Source organism: Emydura macquarii, unplaced genomic scaffold, assembly GCF_026122565.2.
Source record: "Emydura macquarii macquarii isolate MOO-44397 ecotype Brisbane River unplaced genomic scaffold, CSIRO-AGI_Emac_v2 contig_2768, whole genome shotgun sequence".
NCBI lineage: Eukaryota > Metazoa > Chordata > Testudines > Chelidae > Emydura > Emydura macquarii.
The window spans coordinates 8796500-8818500 of record NW_027132905.1 but is presented as its reverse complement, the minus strand read 5'-3'; the positions used below and the strand labels follow the sequence as shown (position 1 = coordinate 8818500).

At 40.6% G+C, this 22001-nt stretch overlaps 2 protein-coding genes across 6 annotated transcripts in view; both read left to right on the top strand.

Annotated features, from left to right (window-relative positions):
- The first annotated feature begins 9393 nt into the window (after nucleotides 1-9393).
- Nucleotides 9394-14674, top strand: TXNDC15 (thioredoxin domain containing 15). Of its 2 annotated transcripts, none has more exons than XM_067566401.1 (5): nucleotides 9394-9530; nucleotides 10094-10575; nucleotides 12125-12288; nucleotides 12986-13116; nucleotides 14151-14674. In XM_067566401.1, exons 1-5 carry the CDS (start codon nucleotides 9452-9454, stop codon nucleotides 14345-14347), a joined length of 1053 nt encoding a protein of 350 aa, XP_067422502.1. In that variant the 5' UTR covers nucleotides 9394-9451; the 3' UTR covers nucleotides 14348-14674. The 2 variants fall into 2 exon arrangements, with proteins under 2 accessions (XP_067422502.1, XP_067422501.1); XM_067566400.1 differs by having other exon boundaries at nucleotides 9416-9566.
- A 2628-nt stretch (nucleotides 14675-17302) lies between these two features.
- Nucleotides 17303-22001, top strand: part of PCBD2 (pterin-4 alpha-carbinolamine dehydratase 2) — a 34693-nt gene continuing 29994 nt past the window's right edge. For 2 of the 4 annotated variants that reach the window (XM_067566519.1, XM_067566518.1), the window contains exons 1-2: nucleotides 17529-17611; nucleotides 21832-21963. Coding sequence is in view for 1 of the 4 variants with exons in the window: in XM_067566515.1 (XP_067422616.1) it covers nucleotides 17428-17532; nucleotides 21832-21963 (237 nt within the window). In the remaining 3 variants the exon portion in view is untranslated. Of the gene's footprint in view, nucleotides 17612-21831; nucleotides 21964-22001 lie in introns of all 4 variants that reach the window. The other 2 variants (XM_067566515.1, XM_067566516.1) reach the window with 2 other exon arrangements.

Here is a 22001-nt window from a genome sequence, read left to right as displayed (position 1 = left end):
CACTTCCTCATTCTGGTTTATTTTATACATAAATGCAGTTTACTGGTGCCATGCTGTGGGGAAAGAGAGAGAAGTCAAAGTGAAATTGAATGGAATCTTCAAATGTTTTTGCTTTGCCTATTATATATAACCTACAGAATATATTGTGCTTTTTTTGTAACACTGTCTGTTGTCATGACAAACACCGAAACAGCATGTTAATGCCTATACTTTGATATTATCAATAGGAAACCTGGCCCTTTCCAACGTAGTATAAAAACATTATTTGTAAGATAAATTACTAATTTTATATTATGTACCATAATTCTGCTTTTCATAAGTTAGGGTTACTGTTATGTATTAACCCTGTTCAGAAAAGTGACCTACATATCAAATTTGTGTTTTTAATGATTTTTTTAAATAACACATTTCTAATGTCTTATTTATACATAAATGAAACCTAAGTAATAGGGAGCTAACTCAAGCCGCTGTTTAAAATACATACAGTAACTGCTATTCAATTTCCAACTAAATTTATATAAACTTTAGAACCCAATAATTTTGCTACTATTTTTGAAGTCTTGCATTGGACATTTTCAAAATGCTAGCAGCACGTGTCAGGGGAAAAAATCTGATATCAGAAAGGGGGTAACTTTTAATACTAAAATGGCATTTTTAAATATCCACTGCTAGCTCTGTCATTAAAACAAAATTCTTTATACACTGTATTTGCTCTTAATTAATCAAACAAAACTTCATATATCAAGACCCATTAAACATCTTTGCTCTGAAATAATACACTTTCATTTTGTCTAAAAGATTTCTTTAGATTCAGTCAGAACAAAACTTAACCTAGTCAGTGAAGAGTGACACATTTGGGGAAAGAATTACCTTTATCTGCAGTACATAAACTAATTGAGATCAGAACTTTTTTTCCGTTTTTGAAGAGCTTTAAAAGACAAAGTAATTCAAGGTTATTTGTCTGAAGGTTTCATTAGTTGTGACTGCTGTTCTTTGTACTATGTGTACAGTAAAGTGTAATGCTATTCCTACAGAAAATTAAAAATACAAAGCAGTTGATCATGATCATAAAAATGTTGAGATGCAAACTTCATTTCTGATCATAAAAGAAGTTTGTTCCTTTTATTATTATGATACATATATTTTAACATTGCTTAAATATGTTTTTAATCTCTAGTAGACATTAGAGCCTTTTCCTAGCGATTGTTTTTCCCATGTAGGTAAATCTATGTTTTGAAATCTTTGAAAAGTATAATGGTATGATAAATTGTTAGGAAGTTTTTGCTTATCACGTAATAATTTGGACCACTTTGATTCCTTAATCTTTCACAGTTTGCTTTTCCCACAGGTTATTTTGGAGGAGACAATTACCCATTAAATAACAAATATCAGCACCCTGTCCTCTGCTGTAAAAAGCCTGTTTAGATACTGTTTGTTTTTATGTCCATGCACTTGAACTACTCATGTGCAGTTGTATATGGGAATGGAGTAGTGTACATGATCTGTATTTACATCACCATATGGATGTATATTTATTAATAAAGTCAATACATTAAAACCAAATACTTTATTCTTGTTTTACACCATTCTGAAACTTGGTTTTTCTCTTTCTAAAGAAGATGGAGTGACAGCGTTGTGAGCTACTTTTCAATAAGGTCTTATATTAATTAGTCTCTTGTGCAAATGTAGGGATGCTACTTTTCTTTCTGCTTTACTTTATTCATGTTTTAAAGTGACCTAAATTTGATACTGCACATGTTATGCCATTTATTGTATGGATTCTACTTTAAATTCATTCTAATTATCCTTTTGTCCCTTATTATATATTTTCAGCTCTTTGAAAAAAGAGAGAGGGGAAAGACCTCTAACTACATCAGATTTCTTTCCCATCTCCTCATCCCAAAGTGCAGGGATGCTACCATATGGCTTAATTTTTTCCCTCTGTAGGGGATTTGCCAAACTGATGTTTATATTTGTTAGTGATAAATTGTCAAGTATGTGATTTATCAGTGTTCTTTATATGCAAATGCCAGAAGATTTGTGGCCTAATTAAAAATGCTATTTGTATTGCAAGATACAGAAAATACAGAAATATAAAATGTGGCCAAGGTAGTTTTCATAACTGTTAAATTGTCCTTATGCTGATGCTTAAATATGACAGTGATTATTAGATTTGTTTATACTATTGTTATAACAACACTATGCAAACTTCTCTTGTACTTTTTGTTTTTCCCTTTCTCCACTCTCCCTTTCTCCACTCAACAAACATGTGAATGACAGTTTGTTATTGTAGGGTTGCTAATGAATTTGGCTGCATATAACAGTTTGTTTTTTGTGTGATGCTTATTAGTTTTGGATTTCTAAAACTAGATTTAAAACTCTCACAAAACCCCAAAACCATAGCACTGAAATATTTGCCTATTGTTTTAAACAAATAATACATTACATTGTCTTTATAGATACAAAGAAAGGGGAAGGAATAGTAAGTGGTGCATTTACCAACTTTCATAGACTTTAAATTGCATTGAAAAATTCATTTGAAAGTCAAATATAAGGCAGAAGACAATTAAATATTTGTAGCCAGGTGAAACCTGTTAGTCTCATGAATGGCTATAAAATTAGAGAGACAAAGCCATCTTTTATCAGTGTAAGATGGAGTATTCCGACCTTCTACCCGTCATTAATATGGCAGTTTTTGTAAGAGTGGTGTGTTCATTCCTGTGTCCTGGGTACATTCCACTGTGGGTAATTACATTGTTAGGGAAACCCTCTAGAAAAATATTAAAAACCTGTGTTGCTCCTATGGTTTCAGTAATTATGGGGTAAGAAGGACTATACTTACCCAAACGGCAGCACTTTGGGAAGAGGGGAGTGTAGGCAGTCTGAATACTCTGCAATAAGTACACTAATAAATACACTGCAATAAGACTGCTAAATGTGGATAGGGATGGATCATTTTAGAAACAATAGCTTGTTATTCTGCAAAGGAGTATAGTGACTCTTACTCAGAAAAGCCATCCAGTGCCAGTTCTGATTGACTTAAACTGGTCTAAGTGCCCTTGTTTTCAAGGCAACTGGATATATTTAGAACACAGAGAGTCAGACTCCAGGCAGTCTACCATATCTTATTGTATAGATAAGTTCTCAGATGTAATTCTTAGGGGAAAATGGGTTACTCTGTTAGTTTTCCATCAGACCTTAAGTATAGAATACAAAGTCATTCATAAATTATACGACAATACTGGCTTTTTAGCTGTGCTGGGAGCTACTTTATTACTGACATGGCTATTGTAGTCTCTCTGCCACATAATGAATTGAACAATAAGAACTGCAAAGCAATCTGCTCCCTCAATATGCAGGCAGTATATTATGCCAGGTGCAGAATTGCTGATGACAGAACCACATTATGATTTATTCATGCTGAAAGACTCCAGGATTGTCAGTTTTTTGACACTGCTCACAGCAATGTTGGGATGGCTGTTAAGCAAGTAGGGCATCTTGGGAGAGTTTTCTATGTGGTGACTATCCTTTTGTTTTAAGAAAGGCATCATTTCCTTACTTGGGGAGATACCAAACTTTTCATTGGGGCAGGGCTATTTTTATGCTTTTGTGCAGTATGTAGCTCATTGAACCCCTGATGCCTGACATGGACCACTAGGTAGTACTATAATACAAATAATTAAAGAAAGTTTATGGAAATCATAAATGTTAAGCATGGTGAGATGGTGGCTAGTCAGAGCAGCCTTTCATTTGAGACCAAAATTAAAAGTGTTCCAAAATCTAGTATTAAAGCTGTATTGTTAGAAATAAACACTTGGCTGGCTTGCTTTGTTGCTTTGCTTGCTATTTTTACTAGGATCTCTGCCTGTGGTTGAATATTGTTTTACTTTTGAGAGACTGGCATGGTCTAAGCAAATAGGACTGGCAGCCAGGCCTAAATTTGGCTTTGGCCCAAATTCTCTTCCTGGTCTTGGGACAACTCCGCCTAATTTTCCCATCTATAGAAGTGAAGTAAAATTTCTTGCCTACCTTGTAGGGATGCTGGAAGGACTAATTAATTATTTTAAGGCACTTGGAAGATGAAAAGAATTGTAGAGCTGCTAAGTGTTATGTCAAAACAGTTAGAATGACCTGAGTCAGATACTTATGGTATATGCTGTTTACCTTGCGTACCACAAAAGCCTGTTCTAATTATTGAATAAAACTTTATCACGGTGAAAATGAGTTTTCTTATTTAGTCCTTTGTGATATGCATAGTAAACAATGTGTAGGCTGGTGTTCTCTGTTTCAAGTATTTTCTATTTTAATATAAAGTTTAGATAATTACACACAAATCGACATTAAAACAACAGTATTAAAACTGTAAAGTCAAGCACTCATAAATTAGGAAGTGCCAGATTTAAGAGTGCCTATGTAATAAGACTGTCATCATGCATATGCATGAGGGGCCGAATTAAAGTTGCACGCAATTTTAATTGTGGCATTTCCTAACTTTTGAGTGCTTGACTTTGCAACCCTAATATGGTTATTTTAATGTAGATTTGTATGTGTGTAATTTTCTAAGTTTTTTTAAAGAGCAAACTGGAAGGAAAAAAACAAACAAACCGAAAACAAATTTCATTACTTGACAATGTATTGGCAGGATTGGAACTAGAGCTGGTCGGAAACACAAGTTTCCTTTCCATGGAAATTGAGATTTCAAAATTTCATTTCATCCTGATTCAGGACTAAAAGTTGAAATCTGAAAGTTGAATTTTTTGCAAAATGTTGTGAAATATTTCATTTTGACCTTACTTTTTTTACTATTACATTGTAATAAATTAAATTATAATAAATCCAATCCCAGTTCTCCTCCATTTCTTTATCAGAGCTGTCTCCTTTTTCCCCCCGCCCAACTGATTCTCAGTCTGTCTCCTCCTCATCCAATCTGTTGTCCTTCCCTGCTTCCAGTCAGTTTCCTTTTCCAGGCAGCCCAGATCTCCCCAGTACCAATTGCCCCCACCCCCTCGCAACCTGCAGTCTCAGTCTTTCTGCTATTCCTTGTCCCAATCTAGTCTTCTCCGCACCCCCCATGGTTCTTGTTCCTTTTGCATTCAAATCAGTCACCTTCCTTTTTCTTGCTTCCCAAGCCAAGCAAAGATGAGGTGGTGGGTTGAGAGCATAGGAGAGGCAGTCTCCCTACTGGGTGAGCAGCAATGCCAGGCAAGGAGGGAGGGAACACCACCTGCACCTCGACTCACCTCTGAGCTACCTAGCCTGTCTGGTGTGGGGGGTGGAAGCGCAACCAAAAATTGTAACTCAAGCTGAGCCCTCCCCACCCTTTGAGTTACAATTTTTGGTTGCACCTTACCTCCAACCCAGACAGGCTGGGTGGCCCACAGATGAGGCGGGGGTGGAAGTTACATTCCCTCCCTGAGCCCTGATGCATGGGGCTGGCCTGAGCTACTTGGTGTCGTTGCTCAGCTCCCCTGAAAGTTCTTAGGCATCCCTCCCAGGGGACATGCCCCCCAGTTTGAAAACCTCTAGAAGCTGTTGCTAAATAAAAGGCAGAAACCTGGGGGGCATATGACTCCATGTGCCCCCCCCCCCCCCCCCCCCACACACACACATATCGCCACTGTCTATCTCAGATGGGGGTACGTGGTAGACTACATTATTTGGAAAGGGATATGCAGCCTAAAAAGTTAGAAAACCTCTGCTATCGAGCATATGCAAACTGGTTTGTTAAAGCTTGTAACTTGAACAGATTTCGGCAGATTTCCACAGGGAACTGCAAAAGGCTTATCCTTGCACTAAGGCTACCTCACGGACAAATTTCAAGTACCTGCTCCAAAGCATGAGGGTGCCAAAGCTTTTCAAAGAAAAGGTTGCCAGAATTCTTTAACATGAGCAAGACCATGTAGTTTTTCCTAGCCTTGTTCTTGGAAATGGTTGAACAATTTGGCTGAAATGTAATAATAATAACCAATTTACAAACTTTTTAGTTCAAGTGGTTAAAGCGTGGCAGAGTTACAAGCAATTGAAAACAGGGTCTTATGATTGGAATTGTTAGGCAACTTTAATAATAGTCTTCCCTAAAATATATGCAGAGACTGGGACAATACATTTATTCTGACTTGTGTAGGATATATGCTGAGTACCTACAACTCTTGGGAATATTTTGTTTGGTTCACAAAACAGATTATTATCCCATTCTCTTACGTAATGTGTGTACATTCACACATATGCACAACTCCTCTGCCTTCTGTTGTGATGGAAAAGGATCCCATTGGGATGAAAATAACAACATTTCAGCAACACATCTAAATTGTTACTTTGAGTGGTAGTAATATAAACAACTGGGGTTAGAGATGTGATACCAAGCAAAGCAGTGGTTATTGGAAGAATCTGGTCCCTGAGGGTTGAGAGGTCAGAGCTGGAATCCACATTGAACCAGGTATGAGGACAGAAATAGCTGTCAGGCTGGAAATCACACTTTCCTTATCCAAAATTCACCAAGGTGATAAAGAATAAGTAAGAAATATGGTTTCCTGAATAATCTACTCCAGGTTGGATTCTTTACATGCGTCTCTCTTTCAGGAAGGATTAAAGGATGGGAAGAGGAAAAATTCCCAAATTCAGAGACTACCTGTGTTAAACAAAACTAGGTAAGAGATGGTTGGTAAAATGTCTGATAGCTATAGGAGTAGATAAAGACAAGGTGTCATTTCTATTTAATAAAACCACACACAATCTTTTGCTTGCTTTGATATGATGAACATAGTACATTTTCATAATCTGTATTCCTTTTCCTTATTTTTGCATGTAGTCTTGTTAAAAATTAATAAACTTGTTTCTTTTTCCCACCTTGTGTATGCTGCTGATAATTTTAAGGAACAGTGGATATAGTAGGGAAGGAAGGTGACTGCAACAAAATATTACTTTGTCATTGGAGGACTCAGGTAGCTAATCCTTAGATTTCAGCTTTACATTCAACCCAAAACTCTCTGGCAAGAATACTACCTCTCTTCCCCCTCACCACCCCAAAAAAGGAAAATTACCAAATTTCTCTTTGCTGTTTGTGGGTCTGCTAATGGAGCAGTGCCATGCTCAATTTGCAGCATGTGCTTGTCTATGCCTCCTTTATAGATTTGTTATAAAGCAGGCTGTAGCTAGCTGGCTCACTGTCCTTGTACTACCTGTGGCTGGCTTGGTGTGCTTGAATCGTTCACTCTGTCTGAGCAAATAAGTCTGTGCTAGTGCTTCACTGAAGCCAGCATTTTAGCTTTGGAAGGACAAGTCCCACCAGGGCTTGAGTTCCCATAGTTCAAGGGGGAGGCTTGATATGCTGGGAAGTTGGTAAATGATATTTTCTGCTACTTGTACTCATCACTGTTGGGAGTCAAGCACTGTGATATTGTGCTATAATGAAATACATTTTAAAAATAAACTACATGTTGTGTGTTCATGTACTGTATAAGCTTCCATACAATCAAAACATCCTGTCATAGTCACAGGGCCATCCTTCTCTCATTGCAGAAATGTGTACCTGATCCAATTTGTCAATAGTAAAACCCCTGTTGATTTCTATGGCAGCATCAGCTGACCTACTCTTGGTAAGTTTTTTTTAGCACTCTCATTAGTGTAGCATTTGTTCTGGAACACGGTCATAAACAACTGTCAGTGGAATTCATCCTAATTGTGTGTAAAGATTGCACAAATAAACTAATGGAACTGCCTTGTTTGTATGCTTGTGTGGAAGTTAGTGGAGGGATTTTGGCCTGGATCAAAAGGCATACAACAGAGAAGTTTTCAATAAGAAATGGATTTAACAATTATTTTTGTGTGTATATTGCTATGACGATAGAATGGCCTAGTGCTAAGTCAGAACACAGGACTAGCATGTAGGAACTGAATTTTAGTCCTTTTTTTGCCAATTTTGGCAAATTGTTTAATATCTGGTAGCTTTTCTATCTATAAAATGGGGATAAGATTATCTACATCGGGAATTTAGTGAGGATTTAGTTTAATGTTTGAAGACTAAAATTATTATGGATGATAACTCAAACATGTTAATCAGGTTGTCTCCTCTGTAAAGACTGTACTGCTTCCTTTTGTTTCTGCCATGAAGTCATAGTCCTGTATTTATTCTATCAGCCTCTGGTGATGGAAATGCATCTTACAAATAGTATATATGTGGAGTAGTCAATGTATTTTTTGACAGCTGTGCTTGTAGGCAAATATAAGGTATTAGCCCTCTTTAGAAAACAATTACCAAAAAGCCCATAGAGTTATTTACTGACGATGTGAAATAGACTAAATTAAACCATCCCTGAGTTATTTTGTCACATCCCCCACCCCTAGGTTAGGTGAAAATTCAAGCTAAACAGTGGCTTTGTATTTTTAACTAACTAGTCACCTAACCTGGCTCATAAGAGAAGGATGCTTACACTAGTGCAAAATGCCTGAGTAGCAGACTTCCCGCGTTGTGTACCCTGAGGGCGCCTCTTGCTGTGGGCTGGGGCAAGTCATTTAATCGGTCTGGGCCTCTCTTTCTCCATCTGCACGATGGCAGTAACTCGCCCCGCCCTACAGGGGCGCCTGTGCTGTGAGGCTTGCTCATGTCACGCTTGCAAAGTGGGCTGATGACAAGCACGCGCCTTGATCCCCTGCTAAACGTGCAGCAGCACCAACCGCTCCCCGCCGGCCCAGCGCCGCCCGCGCACCCCGCGGCCGTCGGCGAGCTCGGCTCCCTGGAACCAGGGGGCTGCAGCTCGAGCAGTTGGAAGGCGGGGGCAGTCTGCCATCTGCCGGCGGGAATCGTGCTGAGGGGAGGCGCTGGAGCTGGCAAAGGGTCGAGGCCGGGACTGCAGGCGCAGGGGGGGTAGGCAGCAGGGAGCCTGTGTGACCCGCCAGCCTCTGCCCCGAAGCTCCGAGCCGGGCTCAGCCCCCTTCGCTCTGGTAACTGTGGGACGCGGGCGGCGTTGTAGCGGCCCGCTGTGTGGGACCAGCTGCATCTGCCCCCCAAGCCCGTAGGACTCGGCGAACTATGTCTGGGGCCGGCCCCGCACCGGCAGCAGTGGGAGACCCAAAGACCGTTGTGGTGCGGCTGGGAGGTGGGGCCATAAGTAGGCGATAGGTCGGGGCCGCCCCTCCTGGCCCGTCATGCCGCGGAGGGGAGAGGGGGGGCGGACAGGCTGCGCCGGGAGCGCACAGCGCCCCTCCTGGAGGGAGGCCGCCGTTGGGTGACTGGTGTCTCGGTTGAAGCCCAGTGCAGACATATGGCTCCTTCCTCCTTTTCTCGCACCCAAGATGGCGGTCGAAGCCGTGCTGCCCAGACCCAAGATGGCGACTTCAGATCCGGGTCTGCGGCTTGTACCCCGGTAGCGGAAGCGATTTAGGACCCGGCCGGAAGCGGTGGTTGTCCGTGGAGACGCTGCTCAGCTGATTTTTGTCTCCCGGTCGTGCGAGGATGCGGCTTCTCTCCTCCCCCAGGTCGGGGCTCCAGCGGCTGCTCTGGCTGACCTGGCTGAGCGGGAGCCTCCTCGCAGGTGAGGGGGAGGGGTCACCTGGCGCGCCGGCCCGAGGTAATCAGGGTGATCCGCCCGCTCTGCGCCCTCTTCTTCCCCTTCGCAGAAGCGATTCAACCGGAGCGGCCCGAGGAGCTGTCTACTAGCTTCCGGGGCCGCGCCGCCGCCCGATGGGGGGTGCGTCCGTTTGTCCGCCCGCCATTCCTGATGCTGCCTCGGGTTTTAGGTCTGTCGGTGCTGGTACTAGCCGTCCCCCGCTGCTCTGTGCCGAGGAGGGGCCTTAGGCTGGCTCCCTTCTTGCCTACTCCTCTAAGCTGCCCCAGGTCCCCTTTGAGTCAGGGCCGGGGAGAGGCTGTTCACCTTCCGGCTGTAGGAGATCGTCTGCGGGCGGCTCTCCCCTGCTGTCAGGCAGGGCCCCCTAAATGTCAAAAGTAACAGAACCGTGACGAGCCCGAGACAGTGGCCGCAGTCGTTGTCAATGTGTTCTCCTCGTGACCCTCACTGAGCAGTTACAAAATAAACCTAGCCTGAAAGAAGCTGAAGCTCCAGCTGAATGCAGGTGCTAAATGTTGTTACTTTTACAGGAGCAGGAGCAGAGGAGAATGCTGCCTCACCGTCTGAAACTGCTCTTCCTCTTGGCACGGAAGGGGGTTCTGCCCATGGAAGCAGTGGACAGCCTCGGGAGCCAGTGCAGTACAGGACTGCAGAAATTGCTGATGCGATGCTGGGTAGTGTGATTTCTGCTGATCAGTCTGTGGTGCTTTCAGTAATTCCAGGAGAAGCAAAGGACAGACACATGTCTGAATTTGGTGTTGGCACCTGTGATGCAACAGCAGAAGATGCTGAATGTAGCATGGGGACTAGCCTTGCTTCTCACTTAACACAGCCTGTTACACATGTTCAAGAACCAGTAGGGGACTCTACTGTAGTGCTAGAGACTGTACATCCTTCACCAGCTGAGGAGTCTAATAGCACAGACAGCATGAAAACTCCCAAAGTGAACTGTGAGGAAAGAAATATTACCGGGATCAGAAACTTCATGCTACTAATCCTAAATGTTTCACAAGTAAGTAGGAAATCATTCTGTATGCTACTTTGTGTTTATCTTGATACCTGAGTTGGTGTTATACAAATAGTTTTTACCCAAATGCTACATGTATAATCCTTCCAGTATTTGCCCTAAGGAGGTTTGTGGCACAAAAAGGATAACTTAAAACAAATGTTTTGTGTGCTGGGCGGGGAGGGGGGAGAGTTAGCATTTAGGGCAATGCACTTTCGTATTGTTTTGAAATACTGAAATAGCAAGATATTCAATTCTACTATGTGTTACCATGCCTATGTTGGTCTCTCTGTACCCATCGTGACTTGTGCCAGCTTCCCTGCAGCACTTGTTTTCCTTAGATCAGTTTCCTTCCCTCAGGAATGTTTTCCAGCACTTGTTCCCACTAAAAGTACCTAATTCTAACTTAGGTGGTTTTACTTAAAAACAGGTGTCTTAGAACAGAGGGTTGAAAATTAAAAAAAGTTAAACATAAACAGATTTTGGATAAATACTATTATGAATTACAGCATAACTGAGACAACACCTTAAAAGTCCTTCAACTGACCCATGGCTTAAAAAGCTACTTGTCTCATCAAGGCATACTTGTTCCCAGGAGGTTACAGCAATTGTCTCTCCCCTTTGTTAGTGCCCAACTTTGTCTTAAAGACTAGTTTAAGTATTTGAGATATTGCATCACCAGACCAAATATATAGTTTACTATATCTATATAATATACTATATAGTCTAATATATCTACTATAGGGTAGTAGAATCAGTTTAAGTCTGGTTCATATAACAGAACTTTCCTTCTCTTCCCCCAAATACTGGGGAGATAAAGGGAGTCTGAAAGGATCATGGATTTGGGCACAGTTTATTTGAATAAATTTAGCTTATCAGGTCCTTGCTTGTTTGCTTCCAACCCATCCCTTCCTATGATTCCCCAGCTTGATCAGCTTTCTGGCTTATGACTAAGTATCTTCTTTTTCATGTCCTTGTTCATCTCCCACTTTCTCTTCTGGCTCCTTCACTTGCCGTGTTTAGGAACAGCTCCACTTCTTCATTAACCCTCAAATTAACTGCTTGGCCTTGTTAAGGTTTGGAATTCCCTTCCTAGAGAAGAAATGAAGTGGTGGATCCTCTACCTTTCTGCTAAGGCTCCTTCAGAGCTGTCAGCCCCACTTCCTGACGAACAGGATTCAGCTTGTATATCACACACTTGCAGCCAAGGAGTAGGGCCTGTGAGGGAAGGGAGGGAGGAAAGTAAAAAAGGGCATTTTTTTTTTTTTACAGTAATAATCCCCAAATTATTACTTGTCTATCAAGAAGATTCTTACATTTGAAAAATGTAGTTATGGTTAAAACCTGTCTAACCACATTTTATTTGTTGTGCTTGCTGTTGAAATACTGCTAAAAACTGACTTCTGACTGAAATGCCAACTCAGATTTGCTTATGATGGTACTACAGTGTTTTCCTGAAATTAACCTGTTACCAGAGTATTATGCAAAGATAGGTAACAGAACCCTTTAAAACATTTAATTGGCCCTTTTAAAATCAGCATGTTTTCTTTCACAGGACCTGATGGAGTTTTTAAACCCAAATGGCAGTGACTGTACCCTAGTCTTGTTTTATACACCCTGGTGTCGCTTCTCTGCCAATCTGGCCCCTCATTTTAATTCTTTGCCTCGAGCATTTCCAACTCTTCACTTCCTGGCACTGGATGCATCTCAGCATAGCAGGTAACTTGCAATTAATACACTTCATCTTATAAAGCTTCATGTGCTACTATATTAGCACTTTGTTTCTGATTCTGACAAGTCTTATGCTTTTAAAATGTATTGATGGAGTAATATGTACTTCCTGAGTAAACTAGAGTTCTCTGTCCCTCTGATTCCTTTACTTCCTTTAACTTTTCTCTGAGCAATTTTCTCCTCACTCTTATTTTAATAATGAATTTAATATTTTCTTAAATGTTCAACTGAACATCTTGCTCTACAAGATGAGGGATTAATACCACTAACTAGAATTTGACCTAGTGTCGATTGATGTCAGGCTCTGCTAATTAATTTAAATCTTGACATGCAAATTCATGTCTGGGTTTCTTTTGAGCAGAGACTGTAAAACGTGCCACATCCTGTTCTCGGGCTGCCTCACAATGCATCCTCAAAGGACAGGGATAAGATCCTTGTGTCCTAAGTCAGGATTGAAACACTGGTCTACACAATGAAAGTTAATGTACTGACCCACTGCAGAATTTTGTATTGCCTAAATTCACTAGTGAAACACTCCCTAATGCCATAAGAAAATAGTTGTGCCCTTGTTCTTGAGTTAAATTAAGTATTACCTTAGTAAAGATGACTTTTCCTTCTTATATTGTGACTTCCTCATTTGTTTCAATGGATTTACCTTAATATCTTATCTACTTACTTCCTTCAGTTTATCAACCAGATTTGGAACTGTGGCCGTTCCTAATATTCTTCTCTTCCAAGGAGCCAAACCCATGGCCAGATTTAATCATACAGACCGAACCCTGGAGATGCTGAAAGCTTTCATTTTTAATCAAACTGGTATGTAGGCTAAACTTGATAAAGAGCTATCAAGATCAGGGTCAGGTATGGTCTCAAATTGACCTCTCCCTTTTTTTAAGAGGGTATATTAGGGCCTCCTAGAGCCTTCTTGCTGCCAGGAAGAAAGCCTTAGGAAGTTCCGATTCAACCACCATAGCAGGGAGTGGAATTTCAGAACAAGGTAGTAGCAAACAGCCTGGCTATCTAGAGCTGTTTTGGTAGAGGGCCTTTTAGGTTGGCTGGAGAGTATAAGTAGGAGGATCAAGCACTTCTCCTCTCCCAGAGTTCTGAACTAATTGCTGCTAATGCTGGACCAATATTAGCACTACCCTTATCACCCACATTTCAGGAGGAGAAGGGATCAGACTCCTATGTCCCATCGCTGTAGGACAGGCAACAGATGGGGTGCATGGCAGCTTCAGTTCTTATGTTGATGGGGAGATAGGAGGAGCACAGAGAGCCCTGGATTGTTTTCCTGTTTCTGGGACCTAGCTGTCCAGGCTCTGATCTCCATGGGCTGAGTCTACCCAGCTCCCTTCTCTCTTCCTAGCACATAATTATCCTTCTGAGAGTGGAAGAAAACATCCATTAAACTGTCACAGTTTAGTGCAAGAGATTGTGAAATCGTTACTAAAGCAGGATGTAGACTGTTTTGCCTTTACTAGTATTGTAGATTCCTTGACTAGAACTTTTACCAAAGACTACATTGGGAAAGAGAAGAATACAACTTTTCTAATGACACAGTACTAAGGAAATATGTATTAAGATATTTTGATAGTTTTTCATTTTCAAACTGACTTTTAGCATAGGCCACTGAAAACAGATCTATGCTAATCTACTGTCTAAAACTCGTGTGGGCAGCTGCCTGAAGTTTAGTAAAATCCATGGGAATATATGAACCAGAGTTGTGTTAAATCCTGTAGCAAAAACTGCTTAATTTGGAGATGAGAATACAGTTCTCACAATGCATTAATCATCCATCGATTTTAAAAAAGGCTCTTGCTATCCATTTTATCACTGGATTCTTCTTTCAGGAATAGAAGCTAAGAATGATGTGGTGGTGACTGAGGAAGACCGAGCAGGCCCTCTACCTAGTGTCCTGACAAAAGGAATAGATTGGTTACTTTTATTTTCTTTATTGTTTCTGGCTAGTTTTATTATGTACGGTACCATTCGGACTGAGAGCATTCGTTGGCTAATACCAGGACAAGAGCAGGAGCATCAGGAATAAATCAAGATAATGACATGAGAACACACTTCATGTCTACCGATAAAGCAGGAATTTACATGAACTGAAATTGCATAAACTTGTGCAGTGAGTTAGCTGGTTGTAATTTATAACCTTATTAGTTAAAAATCAGTTTTGTTCATTAACTACTAAATGTGTAAAGTCATAAATTTCTGGTAATTAAGTAAACAAATACAAAAAGATTCAGTAGAAGGGTTTTTGTTACTATTTATTTATTTAGGAAGTATTAATAAGTTTACAAATCCTTGCTATGTAAATATCAGAAAACAATTATGAAGATTATTTTTTAATAAACTTGATGTGACTCCCTTTTTAGGAATAACAATGTTAATTTGTTGCAAAATATTACTTTGAACTTGTAGTAATCAGTTGTACTACATAGTGGGTCCTTGAAATGTTTGCAGATGATCTTTATAGGGAAAGAGTTCTACAGCCAGTGGTACTGCTTTGGCAGCAGTAATATACAACCACTTCCTTTTTTTTTTTTTTTTTGAATTGAGGCCTTTTAATATGTTTTTTCTTTTCATGATCCATGGCTGTACAAATTAAAACTATGTACATGGATAGATGCTGTGTGCGCATTGTGGAAAACTACCAGAAATGACTAGTAATAGGTGTAGACCTACATGGAAGGTGTCCATGTTTTGGCTTCTCCATTTCTGCAATAATAAAGGGCTAAAGGATATTATGTCCTTCATTAAAGATGTCCAGCATTTTAAACAGAGGCCACCAAACCAATTCAAATTGGTGTTTTTCACCAAGACAAGACACAGTAACACAAAGTGAAAAGATGTTTTTAAATAGGGGTTTGAAATTGTTTAGTAATATATTTCTCTAATATATTAATAACAGTAATTATTTCCCCTATCTGATTCTTTAATGGCACCTGCTGGAAGAAAAACCACTTGCAAAAGATTTTGGTACTGATGCTTGGGATTTGAGTGAAGCATGTGTGTGGGTGTTTTGCACTTGCTGGTTACATTTAGCAACAATGAAATTCTTCATTTTGCAGCTGCAGAGAGGGTGACCATGTATCTATCACATTTGGTCCTGAGGCTGGATGTTGTTTGATATCATTGGTTTACCATGCTCTGTGACAGATCTGCCTTTTCTTTCTGGATTATGTAGAAAGGGCATCTTACTGAGTATTAATTCTTCCTTGCTGCCCTACACAGTTAAACTTCACTTAATATTTTTCTAGAGCAAGGTTTTAATGTAGCTATTGAGGTCAGAATTTACTTCCTTTCCTCTAGGTACTGATTTCTGGCAGGACTAAAAATGGCCATTCAGGACTCAAAGTAACTTTAAGTACTGAACTCCCAAAATCATCAGGATGAGTCATGGGACTTGTTTGTATTTACATAAATCTTTGTTCATTGTTGTTTTGAAAGCCTCAGTTGATGAGTATGTAAATAGTGATAAACTTACTCCAGTTATGACATTTAGTACTCATAAGCTAACTTCATTAATTTTGAGGCTCTAGAATAAGATAGTTTTAGCTTGTCACGTTCTCTGACTTCTTGTCTGTATGGGCATTGCCATTTTGTACAGCAGACATTGCCATAAAACCTGAAATGAATATGTAGAGTGCAAACTAAGCCAGGAGAAAATAATGAACAGAAATCAGTAATGGTGCCTATAATGGAAAGTTCCATTTTTCTAGCAGGAGTTGGTAGGTATTTCCTTTCAGTTATGAGGAGGTCCATCACTATTACTTTTGAAAACGTTTAAAAAGAAGCTGAAATGCTGAAACTTAGATATTTTCAAGCAAAAAATCACTGAGTTATCAATAGAAGAATCATAATTTTGGGTAGTAACTCCAGCAGGGTTCTTTCCTCCTGCCCCTCTCCTCTTTTACTAGTGAGACATACAGGGTCAGATTCTCAGCTGGTGTAAATTTGTGTAGCTCTGTTGACTTCGATGGAGCAATGCTGATTTACATCAGCTGAGGATCTGGTCCACTTTTAATTTCCCTTTTGACTTGAAGTATTCCTGGGTTAACAGAGATCAGTACAATACTCTTGAAATTATTCCATTTCTGCAAAAGATTAAAGGTAAGATTTTCCTTAAGAACCTACAGAATTTTATACTACCTTGGACTGTATTTACCCTCCTGCTTGTTAGCCCCGTGATACGTATTTAAAACAGCCTCTGAAGTTTTACCTATGAATGTGCACTTAGCTGAGTAACGTAAAAGTTCAGAATGTGGATTTCATTCTGTAGCTCCCCTTCCCTTTCCCCTCAGCAACCTTTCTACTCTGAAAAGTGATTTGTAAAAAAGACACAGGGTCCGTGCACTTATTTCAGTCTTTCCATATCAAAGGGGATATGTTTTTGCATCATTTTTTTTAAAGTAGAGCCATATTTTCTACGGCCCTACTTTTCCCAGAATTGAAACTCTGTATAGTAAATCGACCCTTTACAGAACATAAGCCCCATTTAAAAAATCGTAAAGGCGGCTTTATTTTTTAAACTTTTCCCGGCTCAGTTTGAAACGTAGCCTTTGCAGCCCTAAGAGCCTGAACAGGATGAAACCAGCTTCCCTAGCCAAACCGAACTGAATGCAAACAGGAGCAACCACCCGCCTGAAGACCAAGCTCCCAGCACTCCTGTGTTTTGATACCCGAAGCCAGGATCAGCAGGTGAGGAGTGGACTGGAGATCTGCGGCACCTGCCCCCGCTCCTGCCCCTGCCCAACGAAGGGTCGGATGGGCCAGCCACGCCGGGGGAGAGCCTGGGGTTTTGCAGTAGTGATGCATGGACCACAGTTGCCTGCCGCTGGGGGGCGGGAAGTACCATTCGCCTAGCGCGGGGGGGGGGGCGGGAAGTACCATTCGCCCAGCGCGGGGGAGCCCCGTGCAGATGAGGGGTTAAATATCATTCTCGGAGGGGTAGTTCGGGGTGCGCAGGAGCCCCTCACAGGGGTTTCCTAGTCCTGTCCCGGAGGGGCCGGGCGCAGACCGCAGAGAGAGGTGTGCCGAGGATGACTGCCCCGGCGGCGCAGGCACTTGCGTAGGCCCCTCTACTGGCCCTTCGCGCCGCGAGGGGGCGGGGCCGCGGCGATGCCAGGCGGCGGGGTCGGGCTGCGGCTGGCGCTGTGCGGGGCGCGGCTGGCAGCGGCGGTGCGGGGCGGCTGGGGAGCCGGCAGCAGGAGCCTCTCCGCCATGGTGAGAGAGAAGCAGGCGGCCGCCGCCCTGGGGGACCTCCCGGGAGGAGGCTGGGGGAGCGGGAGGGCACGGCCCTGAGGTAACGAGACAAGGGGGCAGCGCTCCAGGGCCCGCGGCTGGGCGTGGGGAGCCCGGGCAGCTCTCCAGGGTTGGGAGGGAGCGTGGGCGGGGGGCAGGGGCAGAGAGAGCTCCCCAGAGGACAGGAGGTGTGGGCAGAGGAGGGTCCCCTAGGAGCAGGATCTCAGCACCAAGCCATGCTCCGCTGTCCGCAGACCCCGCTCCAGATATCACTGGTGCTGGATGCTTTATAGGAGGATCATCCCTCTTCTTCCCTCCGGGCCATGAAATAGTTCACTTCCTGGGCACTCACCTCACCATCATTAGGGTTCAGAGTCAACGCCTGCCGAGAGAAATATGGCCGTTCGCATCTGTCAGAGCTCTTGTGTCCTGCTGTCTGTAGAGTGGGGCGCACACCTCTACGTAGTTGTGTTTTGGAGGGTTTTCTTTGCTTTTCTAAGGTTTTGACGCATAATTTAAAAAAAAACCAAAAAAAAAAAAAAACCTTGAAGATTTAAATTGTGGAGCACCAGATGAAGCTACGATGAAAAAAATGTTTTCCGGTCACAGCACTGTAAACTGGCTCCATTTGTTCCCTTCTAAAGGGCCAGGTTAGGTGGGTAGGAATGGGAGGTGACTTTCTGGGGGTTAGGTGTGTATCAGTCCTGAAAGCATGCAAGAATGATTCCCTCAGAGAAATAGGGCAAAGGGTGAACAACAGCGTTGGCAAAATGTTGCATAATCTTTTTTGAGCCATTCTAATATTTACTGTTTGTATATCAACAATAATGTGGCAGGTGCTATTCACACGGGAACAAATAACAAATTGGTTTTAAAAGTGCTCCCAATTTTTGGTGATTAGTTTAACTAAATAGTCAAGGGGAAATGGTGGGAGGGAAGGGACGTAAATGACCAAAATAAGGACACTAAAAATTATTATTCTAATTCTTATGTGTGTGGTTACCATCAAAAAACTTTTCCTGTTGGACTGATCTGACACAAATTCACTATATGACCTTGAGCAAGTCACTTGACCTGTCTGAACTTTAGGTTACCCATTTACAAAGTGAGAGTAGTAATACGTACCTAATGTCTAGGGATGCACAGAATGTCAGTAATATTTGCAGCCCTGCCCTTGAAGGCTCTAAAGAAGTGAAAATTATCTTGTGCAGGTTATCTGTGATTTTCCTCGCTAAAGTTGAGATGGCTTCAGCTTTCAGGCTGTGCCCAGTTTATCCATCTTAACCTTGATAGCTTCAGATGCTCTATACATCCATCCCAGCCACCCATCTCCCACTTTCCTCTGAAAGCAGAGTCCTTTAAAAGCCATTGCCTGAAAAAAATGTACCAAGTATCCATTAGGCAGAGTAGTAAATCTGCTAAGCCAAAGGGATACCAAAGTTGGGATGCTTCATGGGAGTATTGGCAATTCTCTGGGAATTAGCCTTGGGTTAGTAAGATTAGTTCTTTATCTAGTAGATATGATTATTTATATCCCCTGCATTTCAGTCTCTATAGAGCACAAGCAGTCTGATTTTTATATCAATAGTAATCATATATCTAAAATTACATGGTAGCTGCCCCCTTTGTGCCCAGAATGTATTTTAATAGGTGACTCTTTGATACAGGAGAAGGGATGCTTTGGCATCAGACTCCTCTCTCTTTCCTAGGCTGCTTTCATATAAATCTGTTATTTATTAACTAGCTTAGGGCCCATCATATGACAGGACGTAATCAGTAAATCATGGGTCAGTTTTGTATGCTAAGTCTTATATTTACATTTCAGTGTCCATCCTCTGTTTGTTTTTGTTGTACCTTTCCACCTCTTCAGTGGGTTTTCACTGTGCTTCATTGTGTGTTACCATAGATTGTTTCTGGATCCTTGCACCTTCTTAACTTGTCTTAAAATAAACCAGCATGTGCTCAGTATACTGTTCTTTATTAAACTTTTTAAGTCAGTGGCAGGTACATATGTGTATATGAAATTAGAACTTGGCTTTTATGACTATTATTTCTAAGCAAGATTTCTTCAGTGTCAAAAGAGCTGGTGCACACTGAGGACTAGGCCTGTGGTAAATTAAATAAATCTATTTTTTAAAATCTGATTATCAAATCAGAAGTGAGTGGATGGACTCTCTGTCACTCTAGTGGGGTTTGAATACCTCCTGGCTTAATCATGCTAAATTTCAGCCCAGAGACTATTTGTACATGCTTTAAAACAACACTTAAAGGGAAATTCTAATCAATATATGTTGCTATAGCAACACTAATATATACAAGTTTGTGAAACATTAATTTTATATTTAAGCAAGGCAAATATTTTATAAGGAAGACTAGATAGGCTAAATTGAAATGTTAGTTGGATATTTAAAACTTGTCTGTTAGAATGGGTGAATCCAGTTGAAAACAATTGTTTAATCAGTTGCGTTAACAGCATCTGTGCAGAGTGGTCTTTTTATCCTCACTGTTGGTGAATGTGTTATATTTTGCTTGGAGTTAATTACTAGGTGGTACAGTAATATGTATATTTCATCTTTAAATAATGCATGTGTATTTATCATTACTTTCTGTGCAAATATCATTCAATAATAAAGAACAATTTAAAAACCTTTCTTCTGCTTAATTAGAATTAATTGAATTAATTTCTAATTTGACATGCAGCACCATCTAGTGGTGAAAAGGTAACTTTATATTTATAATAAAGATGTGTACAAAGATACAGCACTTTATACACACACACACACACCCCAGACTACATTTTTCAAAAAATGTTGGTTTCACAGATTAGCATTGCCAGAGTGTATAAGTGTGAGAACATAGCAGGTGGAATATACATGGTCTGGCACTTCTAGAGTGAAGTAAGCACACACTTTAAAACTACCAAAATAAAAACTATTTACAAAGGCAGATATATTGAGTGGAACTCCCATCTTAGATTCTATTTTGCAGTTTTTGGTAGAAAATTGTTAAGATAATTGTCAGTAAGATTTCACAAATGAGGGTGGTTGATTATCAATATATGCAAAGACAAAAGGCAACTGAGAATTTCTATTCTGCCTGTTGTGCCATTAAATTTGGGAAGGATCTGTGATGAGGGAGTGACAATTGGATAATCCACCTTTGGATGAAATGCCTGGATTTTAGCTAAGATAAAACATAGTTTCAATTTAATATCATATACATTCTATCAGGGGGGAGGGATTGTGTTCTATTTTCAGGGAGAAGTTTTGTAAACTTTTAGGATCTTATTCTACCCCAAAGGTCTGATTCTGACCTTATATCAGTTTTAGGTCTTGATTCAGCAAGGTATTTAAGCATGTGCTTAAACATTAAGTGTGTGCATAGTTTCATTGACTTCAGTAGGGGAGTACTCATTTGCTTTAAGTTAGATAAATGCTTAAGTACCTAGCTGAACCTGGGCTTTTTAGTGGGAACTCTATTTAATTGAGTTAATCCTGATTTATAATGGTGTGAGAGCAGACCAGGCCTTGGATCCTTACACAGAACTCCTCAGTGCTGTTGAGTTCCTTGTGCAGATTGTGTGTAGCACATGTCTTTAATGCCTGATTGATTTTCTTTTCAATGCCAGAGAGAAACTTTTATAAATTGTTACTGTTTAAGTTCAGTAGCTATCTTGCTTTTTGTTTTTTAATTTTTTTTCTTTCTTCTTAAAAAGTACAGGGTACAATAATTATACATAATATACAGTGATTTCTGGCATAATTTGTGCTTTTCTAATTTAAAATTGGTCACACTTAGTATTTTTCAGGTGATTTGTCCTTTTAAATTTCAAATAATTACTGTAATTAAATTTAAGCTTAATAGTTAAATGAGGAAAAATGGCAAAAATGGATTGTCAGCAAATATTTCAAGGTTTACAGTATATAGATAATTCAGATAGGCCTAGTATAAATTAAAGTAATAATGCTACTGGACAAAGGTATTCTTGATTCCATATTTCATCCCAGTGAAAGAGTAAAAATCTCTTATGTACAAGCAAATCATTGAAGTTAATTTACTAAAACAGTTATGTTTCTTGGCTCAGTTAACTGACAAGTTATGTTGCTCTGTTAAATTATAAAGCGTAATAAAACATATAGTAAATTTTCCACCTCTGGTGTCCTGAAGGATTATATTTTTGAAATATATGCTGAAATGATGATTTATATAATTTTCTTGTTGTTGTGTAAGGAAAAGAAAGGACATACATTCCAGAACTGAGATTAATGTTTTTCTTTATAGTCTTCACAGTCTCACTGGTTGACAACAGAGGAAAGGAACCAAGTTTTACTTGACCTCAAAGCTTCAGGATGGTCTGAGCTGGGTGAAAGAGATGCCATCTACAAAGAGTTCAATTTCAAAACTTTTAATCAGGTAACTGTTGCTTTATACTATTTCTAATACAAAAGGAA

Coding starts and splice junctions, on each gene's coding strand:
- TXNDC15 (XM_067566400.1), top strand. CDS start 9,452: ATGCGGCTTCTCTCCTCCCCCAGGTCGGGGCTCCAGCGGCTGCTCTGG. Junction 10,576..12,124: donor TAATCCTAAATGTTTCACAA/GTAAGTAGGAAA, acceptor TTTCTTTCACAG/GACCTGATGGAGTTTTTAAA. Junction 12,289..12,985: donor GATGCATCTCAGCATAGCAG/GTAACTTGCAAT, acceptor TACTTCCTTCAG/TTTATCAACCAGATTTGGAA.